At 43.6% G+C, this 22895-nt stretch overlaps 1 protein-coding gene across 2 annotated transcripts in view; it reads left to right on the top strand.

Moving 5' to 3' along the window:
* The window catches only part of kidins220a (kinase D-interacting substrate 220a), a 95356-nt gene that overhangs the window by 10992 nt on the left and 61469 nt on the right, over nucleotides 1-22895 (top strand). For both annotated transcript variants that reach the window (XR_004629714.1, XM_034675616.1), the window contains exons 6-23: nucleotides 94-192; nucleotides 315-413; nucleotides 1738-1935; nucleotides 2088-2186; nucleotides 2524-2622; nucleotides 2808-2906; nucleotides 3008-3185; nucleotides 3328-3492; nucleotides 3582-3761; nucleotides 3973-4138; nucleotides 4369-4520; nucleotides 4719-4819; nucleotides 4915-5100; nucleotides 5281-5421; nucleotides 6362-6599; nucleotides 6715-6806; nucleotides 9010-9154; nucleotides 9818-9980. Coding sequence is in view for 1 of the 2 variants with exons in the window: in XM_034675616.1 (XP_034531507.1) it covers nucleotides 94-192; nucleotides 315-413; nucleotides 1738-1935; nucleotides 2088-2186; nucleotides 2524-2622; nucleotides 2808-2906; nucleotides 3008-3185; nucleotides 3328-3492; nucleotides 3582-3761; nucleotides 3973-4138; nucleotides 4369-4520; nucleotides 4719-4819; nucleotides 4915-5100; nucleotides 5281-5421; nucleotides 6362-6599; nucleotides 6715-6806; nucleotides 9010-9154; nucleotides 9818-9980 (2600 nt within the window). In the remaining variant the exon portion in view is untranslated. The remainder of the gene's footprint in view (nucleotides 1-93; nucleotides 193-314; nucleotides 414-1737; nucleotides 1936-2087; nucleotides 2187-2523; nucleotides 2623-2807; nucleotides 2907-3007; nucleotides 3186-3327; nucleotides 3493-3581; nucleotides 3762-3972; nucleotides 4139-4368; nucleotides 4521-4718; nucleotides 4820-4914; nucleotides 5101-5280; nucleotides 5422-6361; nucleotides 6600-6714; nucleotides 6807-9009; nucleotides 9155-9817; nucleotides 9981-22895) is intronic.

The following is a 22895-nucleotide window of genomic DNA, read 5'->3' as shown; positions in this document are numbered from 1 at the left end:
GTGTCAAGTCTTCTAAAGAGGTTTAAAGCAAGGTCCTACACCGATCATTAGTCACCGTCAGCATGACTTCACTCCTCTCCTCTGCCCCAACAGTACAGCGTCTACCCCATTATCTGGGCGGCGGGTCGAGGCCACGCTGAGATTGTCCATCTCCTGCTGCAGCACGGAGCCAAGGTCAACTGTTCAGACAAGGTAAGTACATGCTGACAGATGTTCATCATTTACTCGCTTTTAATCACACAGGGGATGTAGTGAGGAGTGAGAGCTTTACAAGATTTTTTTCACTCGATCATATTTTGTAATTTTCTCCACAGTATGGTACCACTCCTTTAATCTGGGCCGCCAGGAAGGGCCACTTTGAGAGTGTGATGCACCTTCTGGCTAATGGAGCCGATGTGGACCAGGAAGGAGCGGTGAGGAGATAGTAGATTTCCAGTGAATGGTTGTATACGATGTTCGGAGGGATGCAATACTCTCATGCTTTATTTGTAGTTAGTCGTCCCGTTATAAACTCCATTCATTTTTCATGGTTTATTAGTTATTTGTTAATTAAATTAATTATATTCATAGCAAAGATGCAATTTAGGAATATATTCTACAAATAAGAACAAGACAATATTAGAAGTATCAATTAATGCAGAATTTAGAAGTGATATATAACCTGATCTTTATTTTTATTTAGCTAATAATAATAAAGTTAAATAAAATAATGGTGTGAAAAAGAGACAATATAATATTCAATTATGTAATTTCACACCATTATAATTTTTTAAAAATAATATAATATTTAATTATGTATTAAAATTAAGTTATTTTTAATATTTTTTTATTTAAAAAAAATTGTAGCATACAGGGTTCAATACAGCTCTATTGCCTAATATTTTTATAAATCATGGAAAAAAGATCAAAAACGCAAAGTCAAATTAAATAAATTCTATAGAATAGATACAATTATTATAAATAAATAAATAAATAAATAAGTAATACTAGAATAAATAAATAAATAAAATAATAGAAATAAGTTAAAATGAAGTAGCTAATTTACTTTGATAAAAGTATATCAGAAGTAAGATATGTTACCACCTCATATTAATTGAATTATTGTTTATTTGGTGGGCTATGTTAATTTTTTGGTCCTCGTTTTGAGGCATCAATTTCTTCTATCCGTCTTTCATCCCATAATTAGCTGATGAAACCCTCAAGTGTTAATATTTGATGTGGTATTCTGAACAGGCAGTAACAGTATATCAGCTGAGAAAGTCTTCATTTCTTCTTTAGGTTCATCCTGGGTGCCGTGACACCTAAAGCCACCTGTTCTCGCTTGTGTAGCTTTCACTAAATGAAGATTTAATGCCAGCGTACCATCAACCCATTAGTAAACCGCAATATCCGATGATTGATTGCATCAGTGATGTAGCACATCTGTGCTGCTTCCAGTCATGCTGCATCTGTGCTGACACAAACTGACTGATGTGATAGTTTGAAATGTGGCATCAATAATCAGAGGGAAATATATTATCAAATGTTGCGGAGCAGTTAATTTATACGTGATTAAGATACGCTACTGCCTGGGAAATATATGAGTTATTTTGTTTACGAAACAATGAATCAAGTGTTAAATGTCATTAAGGCGTGTCTCCCAGAGCTGCAGACAAGAGTACCTAACATGGGAACTACTTGGTAAACATTTGTCATATATAACACTGGTAAACAGCGTGTTCTTCTATGTCTTTCCAGAACTCCATGACGGCTCTGATTGTGGGGGTGAAAGGTGGATACACAGAGGTTGTGAAGGAGCTGCTGAAAAGGAACCCAAACGTCAACATGACGGACAAGGACGGCAACACCGCTCTCGCCATCGCTGCCAAGGAGGGACACACGGAGATCGTGCAGGACCTCCTGGACGCTGGCACCTACGTCAATATCCTGGACAGGGTGAGAACACCTAACTGTACATCAGCATTACAAGTTTGTATACGCAGGAGAGTCATAGGAGAGTGCTGGATACGGGATACACTGTGAACTAAATACAATTATGTCTCTTTCTGGGGGGTTTTTCCTATGTTGTTTTTTCTTCACCAACTCAGAGCGGAGAGACGATGCTGATAGGAGCTGTGAGAGGAGGCCATGTGGAGATAGTTCGAGCTCTGCTGAACAAATACGCTGATATTGACGTCAGAGGGCAGGTAGAGACTCTCTCTCCTGCTATCTTTGCTCCTTGTTTTATTTGCAAAGGCAGACAGGAGGCCTTCTTGTGTTCCCTATGTGAAATATCACACTGCTACTCAATACTGCAACTTTAGCCCTGTTGTTTCTTGGTAAAGTGAACTTTAAGTCATGAGTTAGGAATACACAAATACACACAAGTATTATTTCTACATAAAGAGGCACACCTGGAATCCTTTTGCATAACACTAGTCATTAAACATTTACTATCCATGCAGTCTGTGAGTCCATTTGTGTATCTGGCATAGTTTATTTATTAAAGATTAACAAGTGTTTGCCTTTTCCTTCTCACATCAGGATGGGAAGACTGCCCTCTACTGGGCTGTGGAGAAAGGTAACGCCACTATGGTGAGAGACATCCTGCAGTGTAACCCAGACACTGAGAGCTGCACAAAGGTAAGGCACACTCAGTAGTTAAAGAGTTCGCACCTCTGTGCTTTAAATTCTCTCGTTGATGCTTTATTCTTAACTTTTCTTTCTGAAATACTACTCTGTGTGTTAATTATTCTAAATTCAAAGGCCTGACCTGTGTATTCTTTTCAAAATCAAACACATTAAATGTGTGCGTCTTTGTGTTTTAGGAAGGAGAGACCCCGCTTATCAAAGCCACCAAAATGAGGAACATAGAGATCGTGGAGCTGCTGCTGGATAAAGGAGCCAAAGTGTCCGCACTGGACAAGGTAATTAGGAAAACAGACAATAAATCCTGCAATGAAACGGATTGTTACATTATTTTTCTCATTAAATATAATTTGCGTATTCTGTGTTTCCCCTCTCTCAGAAAGGAGACACACCCCTCCACATTGCCATCCGAGGGCGAAGCCGAAAGCTGGCCGAGCTGCTGCTGAGGAACCCCAAAGATGGCCGCCTGCTTTACCGTCCCAACAAAGCTGGGGAGACGCCATACAACATTGACTGCACCCACCAGAAGAGCATCCTCACACAGATATTTGGAGCCAGTATGACACGTTTATCTCCTTCATTTTAACTTAATAGAGACCCTGTTTTTATCTGAAGTCAGAAAATTTCTTCACTCTCTCTTCTTTTGTGTTCTCTTGCTTTTTCCTCCCCCAAATGTTTGTCTTTCTCTTTTTCCATCAGAGCACCTCTCCCCCTCCGAGTCAGATGGAGACATGTTGGGATATGACCTGTACAGCAGTGCGCTAGCTGATATCCTCAGTGAGCCCACCATGCAGCCACCTATCTGTGTTGGACTGTACGCTCAGTGGGGCAGCGGGAAATCTTTCCTCCTTAAGAAACTGGAGGGTAAGGACGTCTGCAAAATTAAAAAAATGCATAAAGAAATCACAAAGTAAGAATAATAAGAAATGCATTGGATTCCTTCTGTCCACCAGACGAGATGAAGACCTTTGCAGGCCAGCAGATAGAGCCATTGTTCCAGTTCTCCTGGCTGGTCGTCTTCCTCACTCTGCTTCTCTGTGGCTCAGTGGCTGTCGTTCTGGGCTTCACTGTCGATCCTATGCTTGCAATCGCCGTCTCCCTCAGCCTCCTTGCACTGCTCTACATCTTTTTCGGTGAGGACAAAGACAAACTTAAAGTTCTAAATCACTTAAACAGAAATGCTTACTCATACTTTAACACAAAGTTGTTTCCAACCAGATACAAACTAAGACAGAATCTAAATTTGATAATGTTTGAGGGTTTACTTTTGTGAAATTAAAAACAAACAAAGCATTAACTTGAGTTCCTCTCCTTTCATTGTATGCTCTCTTCTGTCGACTCCAGTGTTGGTGTACTTTGGGAGTCGTCGTGAGAGAGAGAGCTGGAACTGGGCGTGGGTCATCAGCACCCGTCTGGCTCGCCAGGTCGGTTATCTGGAGCTGCTGCTCAAACTGATGTTCGTCAATCCTCCCGAACTTCCTGAACAGACAACCCGTGCCCTGCCTGTCAGGTGAGACACACACACACACACACACACACACACACACACACACACACACACACACACACACACACATACACGTACACACCAACACACCATCACAGCCAATTTATGTCAGTCCTTTGGGTCTGAGACAAAAACAGAGGCAAATTTCTCTGCCGCTCTGTGTTTGTAATTCTCTAGTACAATAAGTCTGTTGCTTATAAGGTGACTAACACATGTTTTTTCACATCACACAGGTTCTTGTTCACGGATTACAACCGTCTGTCCAGTGTTGGAGGGGAGACCTCCATGGCTGAGATGATTGCCACACTCTCAGACGCCTGTGAAAGGGAGTTCGGCTTCATGGCCACGAGGCTCTTCAGGGTTTTCAAAAAAGATGAGATCCAAGGTAGACTGAGGCTTCAGATGTTTTAACATGTCATCACACTAATCAGGCACACAGAGAAATAATCAATTATCATTATGAGATTTAAAAGCATTTCATATTTTTAGTTATGAGTTTGCATCATGAACTATTTATGCAGTTTTTCCCTCTTTTTACAAAATCCTCAAATTGTCTTACTTTAATCTCCCTCTTATGTCTCAGGTAAAAAGTGGAAGAAAACATGCTGCGTTCCCTCTTTCGTGCTGTTCGCTTTGACTCTTGGTTGCCTGATCACCGGCATGGCCCTGTTGGCCATCTTTAAGGTGAGTTGAATCTTTCAACCAGGCACTCTGCTATAATACTAAACAATGTGTTCTAACCACAAGGTCACCTGACACCACACTGATCACTTCCCCAGGTTGACCAAGCAAACTTAACCGTGAACGCAGTGCTGATAGCTATGGCCAGTGTGGTGGGGCTCGCCTTACTGCTCAACTGTCGGACGTGGTGGCAAGTGGCTGACTCTGTCCTCAACTCCCAAAGAAAGCGTCTTCACAGTGCTGCTAATAACCTGAACAAACTGAAGAGTGAAGGATTTATGAAGGTAGTAGAGTCCGCTTTGTTCATCATATCTACTGGATAGCAAATCCTTTCACATCCTGTTGTCATCGATTCAGGGAGTTTCCATTCTTGTTTGAAGTCTAGACTCTTTAGATCGTAGTCCAGATGATTTCCTTTTTAATTTAGTTGATTCATTGATTTTTTCTTCCTGTTTTTCACAAAGGTTCTGAAGCACGAAGTGGAGCTAATGTCAAAGATGGCCAAAACTATCGACGGCTTCACCCAGAACCAGACACGAATGGCCGTCATCATCGACGGACTGGACGCCTGTGAGCAGGACAAAGTGCTGCAGATGCTGGACACGGTTTGTGTTTTCACATGATCCAGTGCGTGGGCGCAGACGTGATGAATGCAGCTTGACTGATAACAAGATAACACGCAGGAAATACTTTTTCCAACATCTGTCACTCAAGCAAATTTATAACCACGAGCCTGACTGATGTAGAGCAGCTGACACCCAGCCTTTACTTTCAGTGGGACTTTCACCTGTGCACACAGAACCCACACATCTCCATTAGTGTGCAGCCACCCTGGTGTTCCCAGCTGCTTCTGCTCCCCTCCAAGTTTAGTCTTCCACACAGCTGCTGTAATAGAATTTCCTTTAGCCAAATGTTGTTATTCGCTGAAAGTAATCCCAGAGAAGATGGCTAATGTAATTTTTTTATTTCTGCGAGCACCTCCCAGTCGCTCTGATACCATCCTCTGTCCAAAGAGATTCAGAAACAGCACCTTGAAATCCGTTTTTTATCAAATTTCTCCCTACATCTGATGCATAAAGAGAGAAATCATGTGATGGAGCCTTTGTGCAGACAGCTGTCGGAGGGACTGAGGTTCATCATTCGGTGAGGCGAGCATGAGGGCGCTGGCCAGAGGTTAACAAACCATAAATGCATGTTGCACAAATCGATGTCCTGTGACTGTTGGACAATGTCCCATAGTTAGTGGAGTGGAAATCCCCATCACCATGTGCTGCAGACAGTCTGCTCTCACAGGGGTCATTAAGTTAAAGTAGCTGCTGTGTTGCTTATTTATTAGATTACACAGTAAATCACCTATTTTGATGGAAAAGTTGCTCCACAGACATATCTGCTGATGAAAACACTACTTTTTAAACTTTATTTAACTGAATCATTCAATTATTATTGCAACAAAATTATGTCATAGAAAAAAGGTTCAATCAATAATGAAAAAAATGATAAAAAGTGTCCTTTTTTGCATTAAATTATGACTCCTGTCTTCTCCAGGTGAGGGTCCTCTTCTCCAAAGGCCCTTTCATCTCCATCTTTGCCAGTGACCCCCACATCATCATTAAAGCTATCAACCAAAACCTCAACAGTGTGCTGAGGGACTCCAACATCAACGGACACGACTACATGAGAAATATTGTTCACCTGCCAGTGTTCCTCAACAGCAGAGGCCTCAGTACAGCCAAGAAGCTCTGCATGGTCGCCCCCTCTAATGGAGAGACACAGCCCGCTGAGGGTAAGGAGGACTTGCCCAGTTTTGCGCCATTTGTGGCACAAATTGAAGAAATGTACATCGTCTATCAGATTGATTGATCCTCTGTTTCTTTCTGTCTTCTTCTCTCTTTCTCCAGGATGGCATGAAGACATGGAAAGAAAGATGTCTCAGGGCAACCTCGGTCAAGACCAGGCCAAGTTTGGCAGCAAGAACGCCCTAAACCGCAGGGTAACAGCTTTATTTTGCAAAGATGGGTTTTATTGTACGCTCGATGATTTGTTGCGGTTTGTTTCTACACCAGCGGTTCACGACCCCGCCTAAGGTCACTTATTCGGTGAAACCAAGTAAGAGCTATGCCTGGTAAACAAATCAAATGGTTGGAGTTGCAACATGAGTTGCAGTTAGGGGAATAGAAATATTAATAGACAGGCAATAATAGAAATACGAGACCATGAGTTGGGTTGTTGTATCTCTAAATTACATGTTGTAAGGCCGATATATTAAATGCTGTTTACTTTGCTTGTCAGTTTAAATACACACAGTTCACGTCACACCCTAACCCACAACAACCAGATCAAAAGAAGCAAAGATAAAAACAGATTTCAGAGAAGCCTTCCCATCATAAATAAAAAGGAGATAGATGTTTGTTCTTAGATTGTTTATTTAAGTAGTGCTCTCTGGAAATGGCTGCTTGATGTCCCAACATTAATAAAACCAAATTAAGTGTAGTCACTTCACCACAGCTTGAACGGAAAGCATTGGATAAGAGTTCGAGCCGTCTTGTTCTTGGCCTCCTCCCTCAATAGACGGGAGGTGGGTCCAGTACAGGCGCGATGTTGGCAGGCAGCGCAGAGGCCAGAGGACAGAAGGAGACACACCGAGACGAAAAAGAGAGAGGTGCTGGGTGTGCGGCCAAGGTTCCTGGTGTAATTGATGTAATGACTGTTTATCCTTCCTGCTGCGTTGCCACAGCCTAATGACAAGGCCTAGCAGCAGTGGGTCCCTGTGACAAAACACTGGCACCAGGTCTGCTGGCAGGAGGCTAAGTGACTCTGCTGCTGTCGCTGATGCCTCCCTCCCCCCTGCGAGACCTTACCCCAACCCCTCCCTCCTCCCTCCCCCCTCCCTCTCTTGTTTGTTTGTTTGACATTTGTTTGTACCTCGGGTTTATCTAGTACCCTCAATTATTAGTGTTGGCTCCTTTATTATGGGGAGGCATGCTCTTTTTATTTGTCCTCCGCCACTAGCTCGCTCTTGGCAGGAGGGCCCTCTCACTACAAGTGGAGATTAAAACGAGGGCAGGAGGGGGAAATGAATTAGAGGCTCTCCGTTTTCATGTGGCTTCTCAAGTTGGGGATGACATAAGGAGTATCTCTGCCATCTATTTTTCTGTTATTGGATTGAAATAAATTCCCTTTATACAAAAAATATCACCTGAAAGCACTTTCAGATTCTCAAAATGAATAAAGTTTGTGTTTTTTGCAGAAAATATGAACAGTTTATGTGGAAGTTGTAATGGGAATAAAAAAAAGCACAAGTAAGGAAATAAATATTTAAGGAACTTAGCCATTAAATCTGCACTGTACAGTAAAAATTGAGACATCTTTGTGGGTCCGTGACACAGGACTTTCCGTATGACAGACCTTTTTCAGTTCTGACTGAGTGGTGGCCATATGTTTCATCTCTCTGAGAAAGAGGTCATGAGACCGGAGTTACGACTTCAAAGTCGACCAAAAGCCTCGCCTTGGCTCATGACCGAGACAGCTGTCTGATATCATCACAGATGTTCCCCGGTAGATCTGTGTCAATAGCTCGCCTGTGTGTCATGGCTGTTTCAGCCTTGGACAGTGGCTCTTTGATTTTTATTTGCAGCCACAGGGAGATGATTTTTCTCCTCATGAAAAGAGAGATAAAAATCCTGAAAAATGGAAGGAACAGATGGAAAAAACAGCAAAGGCGGATGATTGGAGAGACAGTAAAAGAAAAAAACAAAAGCTTTTTTATGGTTTTATGCTCCGCTCATTCAGAGGGTTCAATTGCAACACTTGCAGAGGTGTCTTAACAGCATTTAACTGGCTGATTGTTACTTAACAAGTTTTAGCTTACCCAATTATCCAATCCACAAAGTATACGAGCATGTGAAGCCTTATTCAACCAATTACATTTACCCCTCAGTCTTTTAAAGCATAAGGTTGAAGTATGACGAGGCCTGAGTTCACATGCTGAGCGTGATATATTCGCTTTATTGTCCCATGATGCACAGCTTGTGGCATCAATAATGTAGAAGAAACCTCAAATCAAACTTCCAACGTACAAGTTAGATTAAAGTGATGAATCTTTCTGTAGTCTTAGAGACATATCTTTTTTTTTTGAAGCCAGCTTGAAACACAGAATCTAAATCTTCGAATAACTCCTGATGTTTCCTCTTCAGGATACGTACCGGCGTCGACACATGCAGAGGACCATCACCAGACAGATGTCCTTTGACTTGACCAAGCTGCTGGTGACGGAGGACTGGTTCAGCGACATCAGCCCACAGACAATGAGGAGGCTGCTCAACATTGTTTCCATCACAGGTAAAGAGAATTGTAAATAAAACGATCTAGTAATATATAGAAAATAGAGGTTGAGTATATTACATTTAACTACTCCTTGGGGGAATAGGTGTTTTTAAAGTGACATTTATGGCTTTTTCATCTTTATGTATAGAGGAGAGGACAGTGGTTGCACAATTCAAACATTGGGCTAAATTTGCGCCGGGATCAAACGTTTTGAATTAGTTTTTATTTAACCGATATTTAGGAGAAACTCATTGAGATTAAACATCTTTTTTTCAATTGTGTCCAGGCCAAGCTAGGCAGCAGAACTGTTTACAAGGTTTCCAACAAAAAGCAGCCAAATATGCAAACGTAACACAAGAGGTGATTATAATACATCAAAAACAAAGAATAAAAAGTCGTCCAAATCATAAATATTTCAAGCAGGTTATCCACAGCCAGATGTGTCTGCGTCCAAGTCATTCAAAAGCATCCAACGAGACCAGGTCCTAAAGTTTCAGCTCTTACATCCTGGTCTCATTAGATGCTTTCAAAACGCATGCACAACTCAAACCAGCCAATGGTACAATGGCAATAAATATAGATAGATATTTATATTAGAGTTTGTTTTCTTGAGCAGGATACGAGTTGAAGTGGACCATTAGCTTCTACGTCATTAATTCTCTTCATTGTTTGTGACAGGTCGCCTGCTGCGAGCCAATCAGATCATCTTCAACTGGGACCGGCTGGCATCGTGGATCAACATGACGGAAGAGTGGCCGTACAGGACATCGTGGATCATCCTGTTTTTGGAGGAGTCGGAAGGAGTGTCCGACCAGATCGCTCTGAAGACCATCTATGAGAGGTACAAACACACACACACACACACACCCACACACACGCACACACACACACACATACACATAGGGAGAAACAGAGTCACACTTCTCTTTGCAACGTATCTAAGTTATTCTAAGAGATCAAGATGACAGAAGTGAATTGAAGAGACACAGTAGATGAATAGATTCCTTTTTGATTGTTTAAACTGAATTTCTGATCAACGTTACTTTGACCAGCAGGTGGCAGTAGAGGATTTTGTTTCTGTGTGGGCAACATTAGTCCGCAAATACTGCAAATGGCTGTGAGTGCTGCACTAATTGGCCACTGACGGACAGATTCTTTAATTCAACTTAATGCACGAGGAAAACGACGACTCCTCCGTATTCATGAAACCCCACATTTCTTTAAAACCGGACAACAGATCTTTGACAGATCTTCAGTTGAGCAGCGGCTGTAAACTCTTGTATCTGTCTGTGTGTGTTTAAACCATATGACTGATCATGCCTTTGTGTGTGTGTGTGGTCACCGATGCTTTGAGGCATGCTCACCGCAAAGATGAGGGGGAGGCCTGCGCGGGGCTGAATCGCTGGGTTTGGGTGCTGTTGTGCATCAGTCGCTGGCCTTTAAAGGTTGCACTCTGTCACACTACACTAGTGCCTACGACTCCCGCGGCAGCAAAGTGTCACAGACAGTTACTGTCAGCCAGTCAGCCAGCGAGATTCTGCAGACAACCCTCCCTCCCTTGTCTCCGAGGCAAACCACTGCCTCATTAAAAACCTTTTTGCTATCGGTTTTTAAAGGACAATAGGCGTTACATTACATTTCTTATGCTGCAGACAGCATTACATGTACACAGCATGAGGGGAGCACACAGTATGAGGTAGTCAGAAGGCTGTAACTCATGTCATGCATTGATTTACAGTGTAGTGGACACAGCAGATGGAATACCCACAGTTTTACTGTAAACACTGCAGAATAGAAAACAGGAAGATATCTGTGTGAGCCTCCAAACTCTGTCCTGTTTCCACATCTAACAAAAGGCCGACATCCAGCAGCCTCCACCAAAGCATGCAACTGTGCTCACTCTGTTCATTAGACTTAATATAGCCGTCATCTTCCCTCTGACCAGCGGTCCTGTCTGTCTTTATCTTCCTCCTCACTGGTTGTCTTTCCAAATGGCTGCTCTGTTCCGCAGTGGCTGTCGGAGGAGCGGCCTTAATGATGATGACAGGAAGCCTCAGACAGGCTAAACACAACGCCTCGCCTTGAGGCCTTATCTCGCACACTAATCTGCTGCTGATAAGACTCAGGCCTGTGTCGGCCGTTCTTTTTCTGTCTCTCAGCTCTTTTCTTCCTCTTTCTGATGATAGGAGGCTCTTCAGGTCGCTGTTCTGTCTTTTTCCCTCAATGCGGGGACCGGCACTTGACTAACCTCTCAAAAACCTCTGACCTCTTTTTAGGCTGTCTGTCTGCTGGAGGAGTGGATAGCTACCTCTGTGTATTTCCTTTTCAGTGCACTGACATGTGCACACACTCAGACTCTGATACATCTTATCATTGGACCAGCTCATCAACCTTCTGTTTCTGTAAGTTAGGGCCTTTTTGGATGAATTATTCCACCAACACAGTCCTGACCTCTTTGTCTGCTCTTTGTTTTTATTTAGGAGTGCATACATGTGTATGGGAGGCTGTGCTCATCCATTTTTTCACAGTGAAACTGCACATCCCCTGAGCGTTACTAAGTGAATATATTAGTGGTGAAGTGAACGTGGGGGTGAGTCAGCCCCTTATAGGTCAACTGTCGCCCTGCATCTCAGTCACAAGGCTGTGTTTGCTTCCTCTCCTCTGCTCTTTGTGCGGCTTCTAGGCCACAGTGTACACAGTCTTAGAAACACTATATTTACTTTGATGTAAGTACAGATTAACTCTACAATCTCCTTTTGTTTAAAGGTGATAGTAAAAGTCAGGTTTCATCCTCAGTCTCAGTATCATCATTTAAACTTTCTGCCCTACCGAGCCTTTAAATTGAAAGCAAACGAGCCCAAACACTTCCAAACCACGGTGAAATGTTGCACGAGTAATGCAGAGTGCCTCTCAGTGGTGAAGGTGACAGCCACTCTCCATGGCATGTACCTGAACTCCTGGAGAAGAGAGAAAAAATAGAACCGCACGCCCACCTCTCCTCATATCTCACACAAACACACACGCTTTCAAAAACGGCTGAAAGCTGTTTTTAGCAACTTGTCTGGCAATAACAAGCGTCCATGAAGGGCTGTGAAGTGTCATTGTAGGACACGGCGTGAAGGGAAAATAAGTCGAGCTAATTCCTGCAGCCGGAGTGGGCCAGTACAACTCTTCCTAATCTGATGGAGAATGTGTAATCGGTTAATAACCTTAGCGATTCTTCTATGATTAACGGTAAGACCGCGGGCTGCCCAGACTGATGCAAGGTAGCAGGGGGGAAGAAGTGTGGAACAAAGATTGCACTGTCTGTTAGAGATACCGACTCAAAGCTATCAAGCTCACCCACATGTTCACACAGAGCATAGCTTTAAATGACTCTCACATCAGTTTTGGAGGGAAAACTAAACTTTACACCTCGAGTAGAGAGCCAGGGACGTGGCCTCCTCACGTCTTCGTGAGGCACGGATCAGAAAACAAAACAAGAAGTGTTTTGGAGAAACCTGTATATTTGTAACTGTCAATTTAACAGTCTTAGAATTGTGTTTTCAGCGCTGTTTGATCACTGGCAAATTGAATTTGGAGCCTGCAGCCTTGTGACTATCGTTTTTGGGTTTATCATTTCTTCCTCCTCAGCATCAGGAGTCACTTGTTCCTTGTTTTAGCAGCTATTAGACTTAATGGCTCCTGCTAACCTAGCTCTCTCCTGCTTCATGGTTATTGCTGAAAGCGGCTCTGCCATTTTCCAAAGACTGCTAATGGGTTTTAGTATTTTTCATTTTCTTGATGTTGTTTGGAGTCATTACATTACATTCCGCTATTTAGTGGAAGTCTTTTAGTGGCGTTATTCAAGTGACTGAGCGAGGTTGTTCAAGGACACTCTCGTTGGACACGCAGCTGTTGTTGCGACTTCTTCTGTGTTTTTGGTAATGTACTCACCTTTTTTATCTTGGTTCTCTTTGTTGGACCCCTGGAAGCTTTTTTGTTGAATGGTTGGTAATCTTCTTTGATGACCTCTGTGTGATTGTGTGCATGTTTGTCTGTGTGTGTTAATGTGTATTAGATTCAGTTACAAATAAAGTTTCACCATAAATGTCTTTATGCATATATTAATCTCTTTATATAGAGAAATGGAGTGACATCAAGTGATCCACTTTGTCACTTTGGCCTATACATTATTTAACCAACAATGTTTCAACTGGTTAATCATTTAAAGGGGACATATCACGCTTTTTTCATCAATATATATTGGTCTAAGAGGTCCCCAAAACATGTCTTTAAAGTTTATGCTCAAAAAAACACTTTGAAATCAGATTTTGGCATGCCTGAAAAGTCCTCTTCTTCATTCCTCATCAGAACACTGTTTTCCCTCTGACCACGCCCCCTCCGGAAGTGGATGTGCCTCGGCTCTCCAGCACGTTGATCTAATGTTTACATGTTGGCTGAATATACACGGCTGCTCAGAGATCGCGTAACTTCAACCCTCTGAATCTGATCCAGAGTCTGATCCTGACGGAGAGGCGCCTGTAGCAGGACCTTTCTGAACGATTGGTCACAGATTTAGTGTTTCTTGTTGTTTTATTTATCAGTATGTAGACGTGTGTCTTGGTACACAGCTACGAACATGTAGCTATGTGGCTATGCTAACTAGCGCTAGCACTTATCCATGATAAATAAAAATCATCCACTAGATCTTCAAATCTGCAGACGTGGGGAGTAAAACCGACCTCTGCCAGAAAGGCAGCAGGACCTTTTCTGAAGGATTGGTCACAGATTTAGTGTTTCTTGTTGTTTTATTTGTCAGTATGTCGACGTGTGTCTTGGTACACAGCTACAGCTACAGCTACAGCTACAGCTATGAACATGTAGCTATGTGGCTATGCTAACTAGCGCTAGCACTTATCCATGACAAATAAAAATCATCCACTAGATCTTCAAATCTGCAGACGTGGGGAGTAAAACCGACCTTTGTGTTTATTAAGACAGCCTACAACTAGCATGCCTCCCTCCTAAGCTCCTTGTTAGCACACATTTGTGCAGGTAATGAAAAACGGAGGAGGGATTCAGTATTATTTTATACAGTCTATGGGCTGAACAAGCTCCGAGCTCTGACTCCGTGACAGACCGGATATTGTTGTTACGTAACAAAAACACGGAAGTCTGAAACGGCTCGTTTCACACACATTTACAGAAAGGTGTAGAAATCAGAACAGGGGCAGAATGGATTTTTTTCATTCTCGGGGGGTTTGTGGACATGTCAGGGACACATATTTCAGGTAGAGAACCATTAAAAAGTCAATTTTGCATGATATGTCACCTTTAAGCCATTATTTGAACTACAAAACGTTTATAGTTCTGTAGTTGTTCATAAACTAAAGCAGCAATCTTTGGTTTTTAGTAGATCAAACACTGGGGCAGTGTTGAAAATGTCTCCTTGGAAGCAATGGTTTAGCTCGGTCGGCAGAGCAGGCACCCCATGTACAGAGGCTACAGCCTTCGTCGCACTTGTCATAGGATCAATTTTTGGTGGATGTCATACCCCCCTCTCTCTCCCCAAAAAAAGCCCCAAAATACATTGAGATTGAAAAAAAGTATCCTTTTTGGAAATTTTTGATTTGATTTTTGATTTGATTTAGAACATGTAAAAGTAAAAATACAATAAAAAGGAGGCAGAAAAGAAGAAAGAGTTATACAAACATACAAGAAAAAAATAAAATAAAAAGAAACAGTTTTACAAAAGAAACCAAATCAATATTAGCAAGCAGTGAAACAATTTACTTTACATGTGCGAAAAGGAGTAGGAAGAAGTTAAAACTTATCTAATCCTACCCCTCTATTCACTATTTTCTGCCATTATACGAGTACAATCCCACATGTCAAATCTTCATATATTATCCTCATATTTACGCTAACAAACAAAAGTGAACCCCTCGTGATTATATACACTTGTCTTCCTCCTTGTACCTTATGAAAATCATTTCTTTGTACTTCTTCTTGAATTGAATTATATTCAGACATTGCTTTAGTTCCATATTGAGACTGTTCCATAGTTTAACACCACAGACTGAAATACAAAAGCTTTTCCTTGTGGTCCGAACACTCATCATCTTTAATCTCAACTTCCCTCTGAAGTTATAACAACAACATGTTATCAACATTCAACTCATATTTCTACAAAGATAATCTTAGTTATATTTTTAAGATAATTTCCTCCAGGGAACAAGTCATTATCTTGTGCGCACAAGGTAATAGTCTTCCAATCAGCCTCTTTTACATTGCCCATTCAAGTTGGGACTGTTATGTCTCTGTGAGGCTTTGTCTGTAATGTAAAACACACAGGGGTGTAATGGTTTGGCAAAGTCATTCCACCACTGAGTCGGCATCAGAGAGAGTAACACGCACAATAGAAGAAAAATAGTGTCACTGTAAAAATGTGCTGCTGCCATGTTGTGCCTCTTGTGGCACATTATTAAAGGCGCTCTGAGACACCAATGTTATGTCACTGCTGGGTTAAATATCAAAGTACAGAGCTAGAGTGACTGCAGAGCTGCGTAATGCTGCGGCAGCAGATTCTTAGTGTAAAAAGGGACGATGGACTATCCACTGAATCAGAATCAGAAATACTTTATTTATCTCGGGGAGGGAAATTCAGTCATTACAGTTGCTCTATACACAGTAAGTTATACAAATACAATAATAAGCTATGTAGAAAATAAATACATGGTTGAAGTCACAGAGATCAGGAAGAGGGCACTCTGGTACTCTATGGCAGCGTTGAGAACGTTGGACACTGTAGTCGGGTTGGCAGAGGGGGGATGTAAACAGCTACCAGTAAGACACGTGAGATCTCCCTGTGCAGATAATATGGTCGGAGGCCCACAGCGCTCTCAGGGCTATCCCAGTCTGCCCTGACAGTCTGGAAGCCGTCAATGGAGACCTTGTGGTTGGGAATATCCTGATCCAGCCACGTTTCCGGGAAGCACAACATGTTACATTCCTGAAACGCCGTCTGACTCCTGGCTAGCTAGCTCGTCCATCTTATTAGCCAGAGATCTCACGTTGTCCATGATGAGAGGAGAGACACAGCTTCTATCTCCTCTCCATGAACCTCCATCTTCTTATACCAGCTCTCCTCCCTCATAGCTCTATGCCTCCTCTGCCTCTATACGCCTAAATCTCCAGAGTTCTGCAGGAACATCCAGCGGATCGACCAATGAGCCGGCCGGCTTCAGCTCAACCAGCTGAGCATGGGCAGAAACAAGAACCAGAGTATCAAAATCAATGCACACACTCAGGCAGCTTCTGTTTCTCTGAACACACCTTCAAGGTTTTTTGAAGGACGGTTTGTCGGCAGCAGTGTCAGTTAGTTTATCTGATCATTACCTTTTCATGTGTGACGGAGTGATTAGTTTGGAAAGTGAAAGAGTTCTGAGTTTCGGTTGATAGGGTTAACACATTTGGACCTAATCGTGTACGGGGGTGGGCCCCTCAGAGAGTTTATTCCTGGACGCCCAGATCCCGTTTTCAGCTCGAGAAAAAAAGTGTCACTGGTCCACTGAGCAGGTTCCTGCCCTGCTCTGACATCTGGTGCCCTGTCTGTGCCAGGATGCCCCCTCCGCACTCAAGAGTGTGTTTCTGGCGCTGCACCTGAATCCTCTGTTCATTACAAACACCCACACATGCAAACACACAAACTATCACATGCTGAACACTTACAAAAACTCTGACACACACATGCACAAACTGTGGAAGCGCTTATGCAGACACTGTTTTTGCCTTAACAAGCATGTGTGGTTGAACATGCATGTACGCTGATCAAATCACACGTAAAAAGAGAACACACACACACACTCATCCGGCTCTCACACCAGTGCAAGAACATATGTCACCCACAACTCCTCTGAGAATCAGTGTAATTAATCAGGCCCTGGGATGCAGGCTGCGTTCAACAAACGCGCATATTCATACACACACAAACACACACGCATTCACGCGGCGCAGGAAGCAAAACACAGCAGAGGAAGAGTTGTCAGGTGAAATTGCAGTGTTTTAGAAGTCCTGGTTTTCTCATTGTTATCATCATCATGCAAGTACTGGGATGCAGTTCTCCAAACCTTGATGCGCTGTACTTTTTATGTCGAATCAACTTCTCTTCTCTTTCGTGGCCCTGCATTCATCCACCAGACAATCCCCCAATTTCAGAGACGTGACTAGAACCAGGCACTTCTCGGACACTTCAAAACTTTTTTTTTTCCTCCCTTCAGTAATCACACTCTGAATGAAAATGCAGCCAGGCAATTCAGCCTTAATTAGAGAGACTCTTATCCCAAGTACTGAAACATTAAGATGACGCTCTCTTCATTCAGGATTACTTTAATTGGCACAATTATTGTAATTTGGTTGCAATTATGTGCAGGGATAAAAGTGATGTTCCAAAGCTCATGCGGGTGATTCCCTTTATGTGGAATCCTTTAATACGCTCTTAAATATCTGCCTCCAAAAATGACCTATTATATATTCTAGATCCTGTTCTTTCCTTATGATTTACACTCTTGAACCTTCCCTGCCCTCAAATGAAATGTCTTTATTCTTTTTATTCAATTGTTCAGGCCAAGTCCCGTCGCGTGCCGTGACACTCTTTCAACTCAATGCACGACAAAAGCTCAAAAATGCTTCTCCTCCTTTTCCCTCCTCTTTGGAAGCACATTGTCGCCGCGTTAATCCCTACAGGAGGCGCTTCAGTGAAAGATGGAGTGAAACTGGTAAGGCCATTGTTTCGCCAGGACGCCTGAGGATATGTGTGTGTGAGTTTGTAAAGGCTGGTGTGAAGCCATCGATGTCTCTATAGGCTCCATCAGTGATAGGACACCAGCAGTGATTCTACACACCAGTGTGCTGAAAGACCACCTGACTGACGAGCAGATAAAGAGAGACAGGGAGGAGAAAGAAAGGATGGGTTCGATAAAGATGGAGAGAAAAGGAAGAGAGCGTTGGTGTAAGATAAGAAAAGGCATTTAGAAAAAAAAAAAAGGAGTCCAGTCTCAGGAGGTAAAACGAGGTAAAGGAATCAAAGACTGCGAATACTGCTGAGGATCGGACCAGACATGGACAGGATCAGTGCAACACGAGTTTGCTATTGGTGCATTCATGTCTCATGTGGATGGAAAGCCTCAGGTGATGCTGCTGCTCCAAGTGAGATAGTCCAAGCAGTGGATGCGTACACCAATTCACACACACGGCTGTTTTAACAGTGAAACGGACCCTCTACTAGCTCTACTGTGCTCTGTTGCTGTTGCGAGAATGTCAGTTTTTACCCAAAATGCAGAACCCAGATGCAGGTTAATCATTCGAAGAGGTTTCAATGAAGCAGTGGTTACACACTGGCAGCTCTAATTTGAGGGCTGAGTGAGGGAATGAGAGGTGGGCAAGATGTGAGTAGCTGAGTGTGGCTCAAGAGCTGAAGACGACAGACTGGCAGGAGAGGCTGGAGTACAAGTTCGATGAAGCTGGCAGCAGGCGACACAAGAAGAAAGAACAACTGTAGCACCAATATAATCTGATTGGCCTCAACGTTTTTCTGAGGTGCACACAGTTACATGAATTGCAGGCTCACGACATGAAAAACAGGTGAGTAGGCCGATGCAGTCAGACGGAGGTGGTTGGCGAGGATGGCCATGTCCAAAGACAAACAGAGAGAGACATTAGGAAACGCAAGGGAACAGCACTCGAGGTTGTGATTGTCGTTCCTCCGGTGTTTAGTGGTGGTGACACTGACGTGAATCAGCCACAGCTAGCTCTACCTTTACCATCACTAAACCCCTGCTGCACTGAGCTGCTGAAAATGCAGACGTCGTCAGTGTAAGCAGGTGACGCAGGGCGAGTGCGTGTGATAAGTGAGGTATTGATGTCATTGTGTCTTCCAGTATTTGGCGGCTCTGCAGCATTCATTGTTCGAAAAGCCCTTTCATTTCTTCCTGTAAGCTCAGGTTGAAGGATTAGTCTAATTGGTCTGAAACAAGAGAACTGCTGTGTTCCTCTTTCCTGAAGAATAAAAGGCTGAAGAATCATTTCAAAGCTATATAAGCCTTTAGCACACCTCTGACTGACCTCTGTTCTTTTGTCATAGAGTCATCCGTCAGTGACAAAAGGGTCAGATTGATATCTCAAAACGACACACAGAGAGAGAGAAGAACAAAAGTGTAAGTCTGAGGAGCAGACATCTGCCTGATACTGTTATATTTCTGTGGTGCTGTGCATTAGCACTGGTCTCTCTCTCCCTCTCTGCTGTCTCTCTGTGCTGGAAACTGCTGGAAGGTGGGGGGCTGATTATAAATAGCGCAGGGTTGCAAGAGGGTCAGCGCTGACCTTTAAGAGGAGGAGATTTGCCTCTGAGACGCCACGGGAACCACGGGCCCACTTGATAGCTGCCGACCACATACATATGTAGATACACACATGCACAAATGGTCAGAAGTCAATGGAGGTCAGGCCCTTTTTAGGGGGTGTAGAAACCTCACTGAAACTACAAAAAAAGCAGACTAAGCCAGCAAGCAAGCCCAAAGAAGGCGAACTGGAGATCAAGCCCCTCCAGCCTATATTGGGAGGGATCAAGAGTGTCCTTTTCTTCCCCATCTTTGCTGTTTTAGCAGCTTTTAATTTGGCACGTGCCTCCAGACACAGTATAGCTGAAGGATTTGGTTATCAGATTTGTCTGCTGGGGTCTCTGTCTCTGCAGTAATGTGCTGCAGGCTCTGAAGAAAGGTTTTTCCCCGACTGCTGCCGACTCAAACTGGAGCAGAGAGGCATTTGTGAAATCAGTTTTCCCATGCAAACGTGCTCTCTTTGTCTTGCTCTTTCTTTCCCATAATCATGCGCTCATTGATATTCTTCTATCCTTCTCACATCTTATTTTGGATGCACACATCCTGCTTTGCAAAGTTAATCTGAGGATTACTGATTCAGCCGGAGAATCCCAAGCCTTATTTGTCACATTCATCACTCACTATATGGATTTCAGCTCCTAACCAGACTTATTCCAGATGTATTATCTGCTATAGAGGAGCACATTTGTGTTCACTTAGGCAATCCACCCCACTTATCTCTGCATCATATGGCCGATCAGCTGCCCATTACAGCTATCTGACAACCTCATGCGCTGATATTTACTCGGTAGTGTAATTAGTGTCACAATGGACAAACCCTGCCATGGCCCAAGGATGCTCCAAACTCTCCTCTGGAAGATAAATCACCGAACTGAGGTTAAGTGTTTTTTATTATTTGTCAAGAATGAGGCCCATGTTGCTCTGAGCGGAGAGTTCAGCTAAGGTTTTTGGGGTCTGGAACACGGAGGCTCCATTTCGGCGCTACACATGAGTTTAATCAACATTTCGGGGAACCACTGAAAGTCCTGAGCCCGTCTCAAAAAGAGGCTGCTCGCTCCGAAGCAACTTTGGTTTTTTATCAGCCTAGTGTGTTTCCCATTACCCCGCTTCTCTCTGTGGTTTTGCTTTGGGATGCACAGGTCCAGCTCACTACAAGAGAGTTTCAATTATTGGGCTAAACTTTGCCACGAATGTATATGGAAAGCAGACGCTGCCGCAAGTCGTCAGTTGGCAACGCCGGGATGAGGAGGCAGAAAAAGAGAGAAAGATAGAGACAGAGGGTGTCCACAATACGCAGAGCGTTTGACTCAAATCAAGAGAATGCGTCTGGGTTCTAAGGAGACAAAGAACATGGCGTCATGTAAAGTGAAAACATATTTTTGTTCTCCCCCTCTGCCTTTGGGGTTGTGGAGGCTTTGGCAGCTCCCACTATAACAATAACCTCTCTCAGCATTGATGCTACGAGTCCACGCGCCAGCTCGCTGCTCCGTCCGCCTGTCCACTTTCTTTTTCCCAGAGAGGGCCTCGCTGGGGTTCATCCACACACTTGGCAGACACTTTGCCAATGAGTCTAACAATGCTCTGACCAGGAGAGGAATGTGCCGGACTCGGGCCTGGATAACTTCTTCACCCACACACTGTGTTTTACTGCTCTCGGCGTCTGACACTGGAACTCTTGAGCTTCTCAAACACAATGTGTCTGTTCTGCAGGCATCCCTCTCTGTCTTTGGGCCCCTTTATGGAAATGTTTGGCAGCAAGACCACCTCTTTGTGGCGTGTGTGTGCGCGCATGTCGTCTGTAAGCACAGAGGGCAGCTGTAAAGCAAAGTCAAGTGGCACATTCATACTCTCAGTGCCCAAAAAGCGGACGGATGGGATAGAGGGATGAATTCTGCTCGTTCCTGTCAGCTGCAGGAAAGTGGGAGGTTGAGAGGAGAAGAAAGGCTATGCTCCAGTCAGCTTTGGGACTTATTAGCATTTGGATAAGCTCAGAAAGCTCCCAGCGGCCTCGCCACACAGAGAGTGGTCTGGCCTAAGCGCCTGTACTGCTGCAGCTATAAGCCGGGTCCTGTCAATGAACCCATTGTGCAGGGACGGCCGCCGGGATGCCTGACGGCCTTTATCTCCCTGGTCCTCGGCCTGCTTGAAAGTCGCACGCCGGCTTCCTTGGCACTCCAACCAGAGCATCCATCTTGTCATTTGGCAACTGATTGCTGATAAGAATGGCTTTGTTCATTTGGTCTGTTTCGTCTGTTCACTGTGAGGATGACTAACTCTGAAGTGATTTGTGTCAGTTGCTCAATGCCAAGGCCAACAACTCATCATTAGTGAAGTGCAAAGCATGTCATTTGAAGTGGTCAAACCTCATTGACAAACTGCTGTTGTCATTTAATGGGTACTGTTTGTTCCATAACACCGGCCAGTCCAACAAGTCGGACTGAGTAACTGTCATAGATTATCAGCTGTCAGATCATCACAATTCCAGAAAGTCTTTCTTCTTCTTCTTCCTCGTTGCTTTTCTGAAAATGTTGTACCAAACATCTTTCGAGTCCCATGCTGGAGTGCGATTTTCTTTTCGTCCGTCCAGCCGCTCCTGCAGTCAGCTGGGAACGTCAGGAATGGACCTCTGACTCCCTCGCTCTCTCTCTCTTTGTTCTATCTCTCTTTCCATCTGTCTGGGTGGAACTCTGTGATGAATGTCCTTGATCCGCTCTTCACACCAGCCTTTGGTTGTCTTTGGAAGATCCAGCTGTTTGTGCTGCTGCAACTGATACCTCGCGTTGTAGGACTGCAGGCCAGAGCAAACACCGGGGGTCAGTGAAATGTGCGCTATTGCAGCTAGTTTCTTGGGTGCCAATGTTGTTGGGCGACGAACATGAGGATTTACTTGTATGTAGCTCTTGTCTTGGTTTTCCGACGGCAATTTACTATCATAATAACACCAGATGGACGTGTTCTTGCATTTTTTCTGCTCTGATTACGAGCAGTTGTGGTTATATTAACAATAATATTAACATTTGGGGGATGATAAATGTAGGAATTAAAGAATCTGAAGTGTCTAAAAGTGTCTGATAACACGACAGACTGAATAGCTTGCGTCATTTTTGTCCTTCCTCAGTTTTGGCTCTAAACTTTGTGCACACTGAGATATTTCTTTAAAAAGACTCGACAGAAACTCATCGGAGGAGTTCCTCGTTATAGCAAAAGGAAGTGCCCTGTGTATATGTGTGTGTGAGTTTGTGAGAGAGTGTGTGTGTGTGAGTCACTGGCTCCTGTTGGTCTGTGTCTGCAGACCCACAAATAAACAGCACTAAGCCAGCTGGAAATGGGGAAAAGCACAGGCTTCTCTCAGTCTGTACACGGGTTAATACAGTTCA

This window comes from Notolabrus celidotus, chromosome 22, assembly GCF_009762535.1.
Source record: "Notolabrus celidotus isolate fNotCel1 chromosome 22, fNotCel1.pri, whole genome shotgun sequence".
Classification (NCBI taxonomy): domain Eukaryota; kingdom Metazoa; phylum Chordata; class Actinopteri; order Labriformes; family Labridae; genus Notolabrus; species Notolabrus celidotus.
The sequence above is the reverse complement of the archived record's forward strand: the minus strand, read 5'-3'. Positions and strand labels throughout refer to the sequence as shown.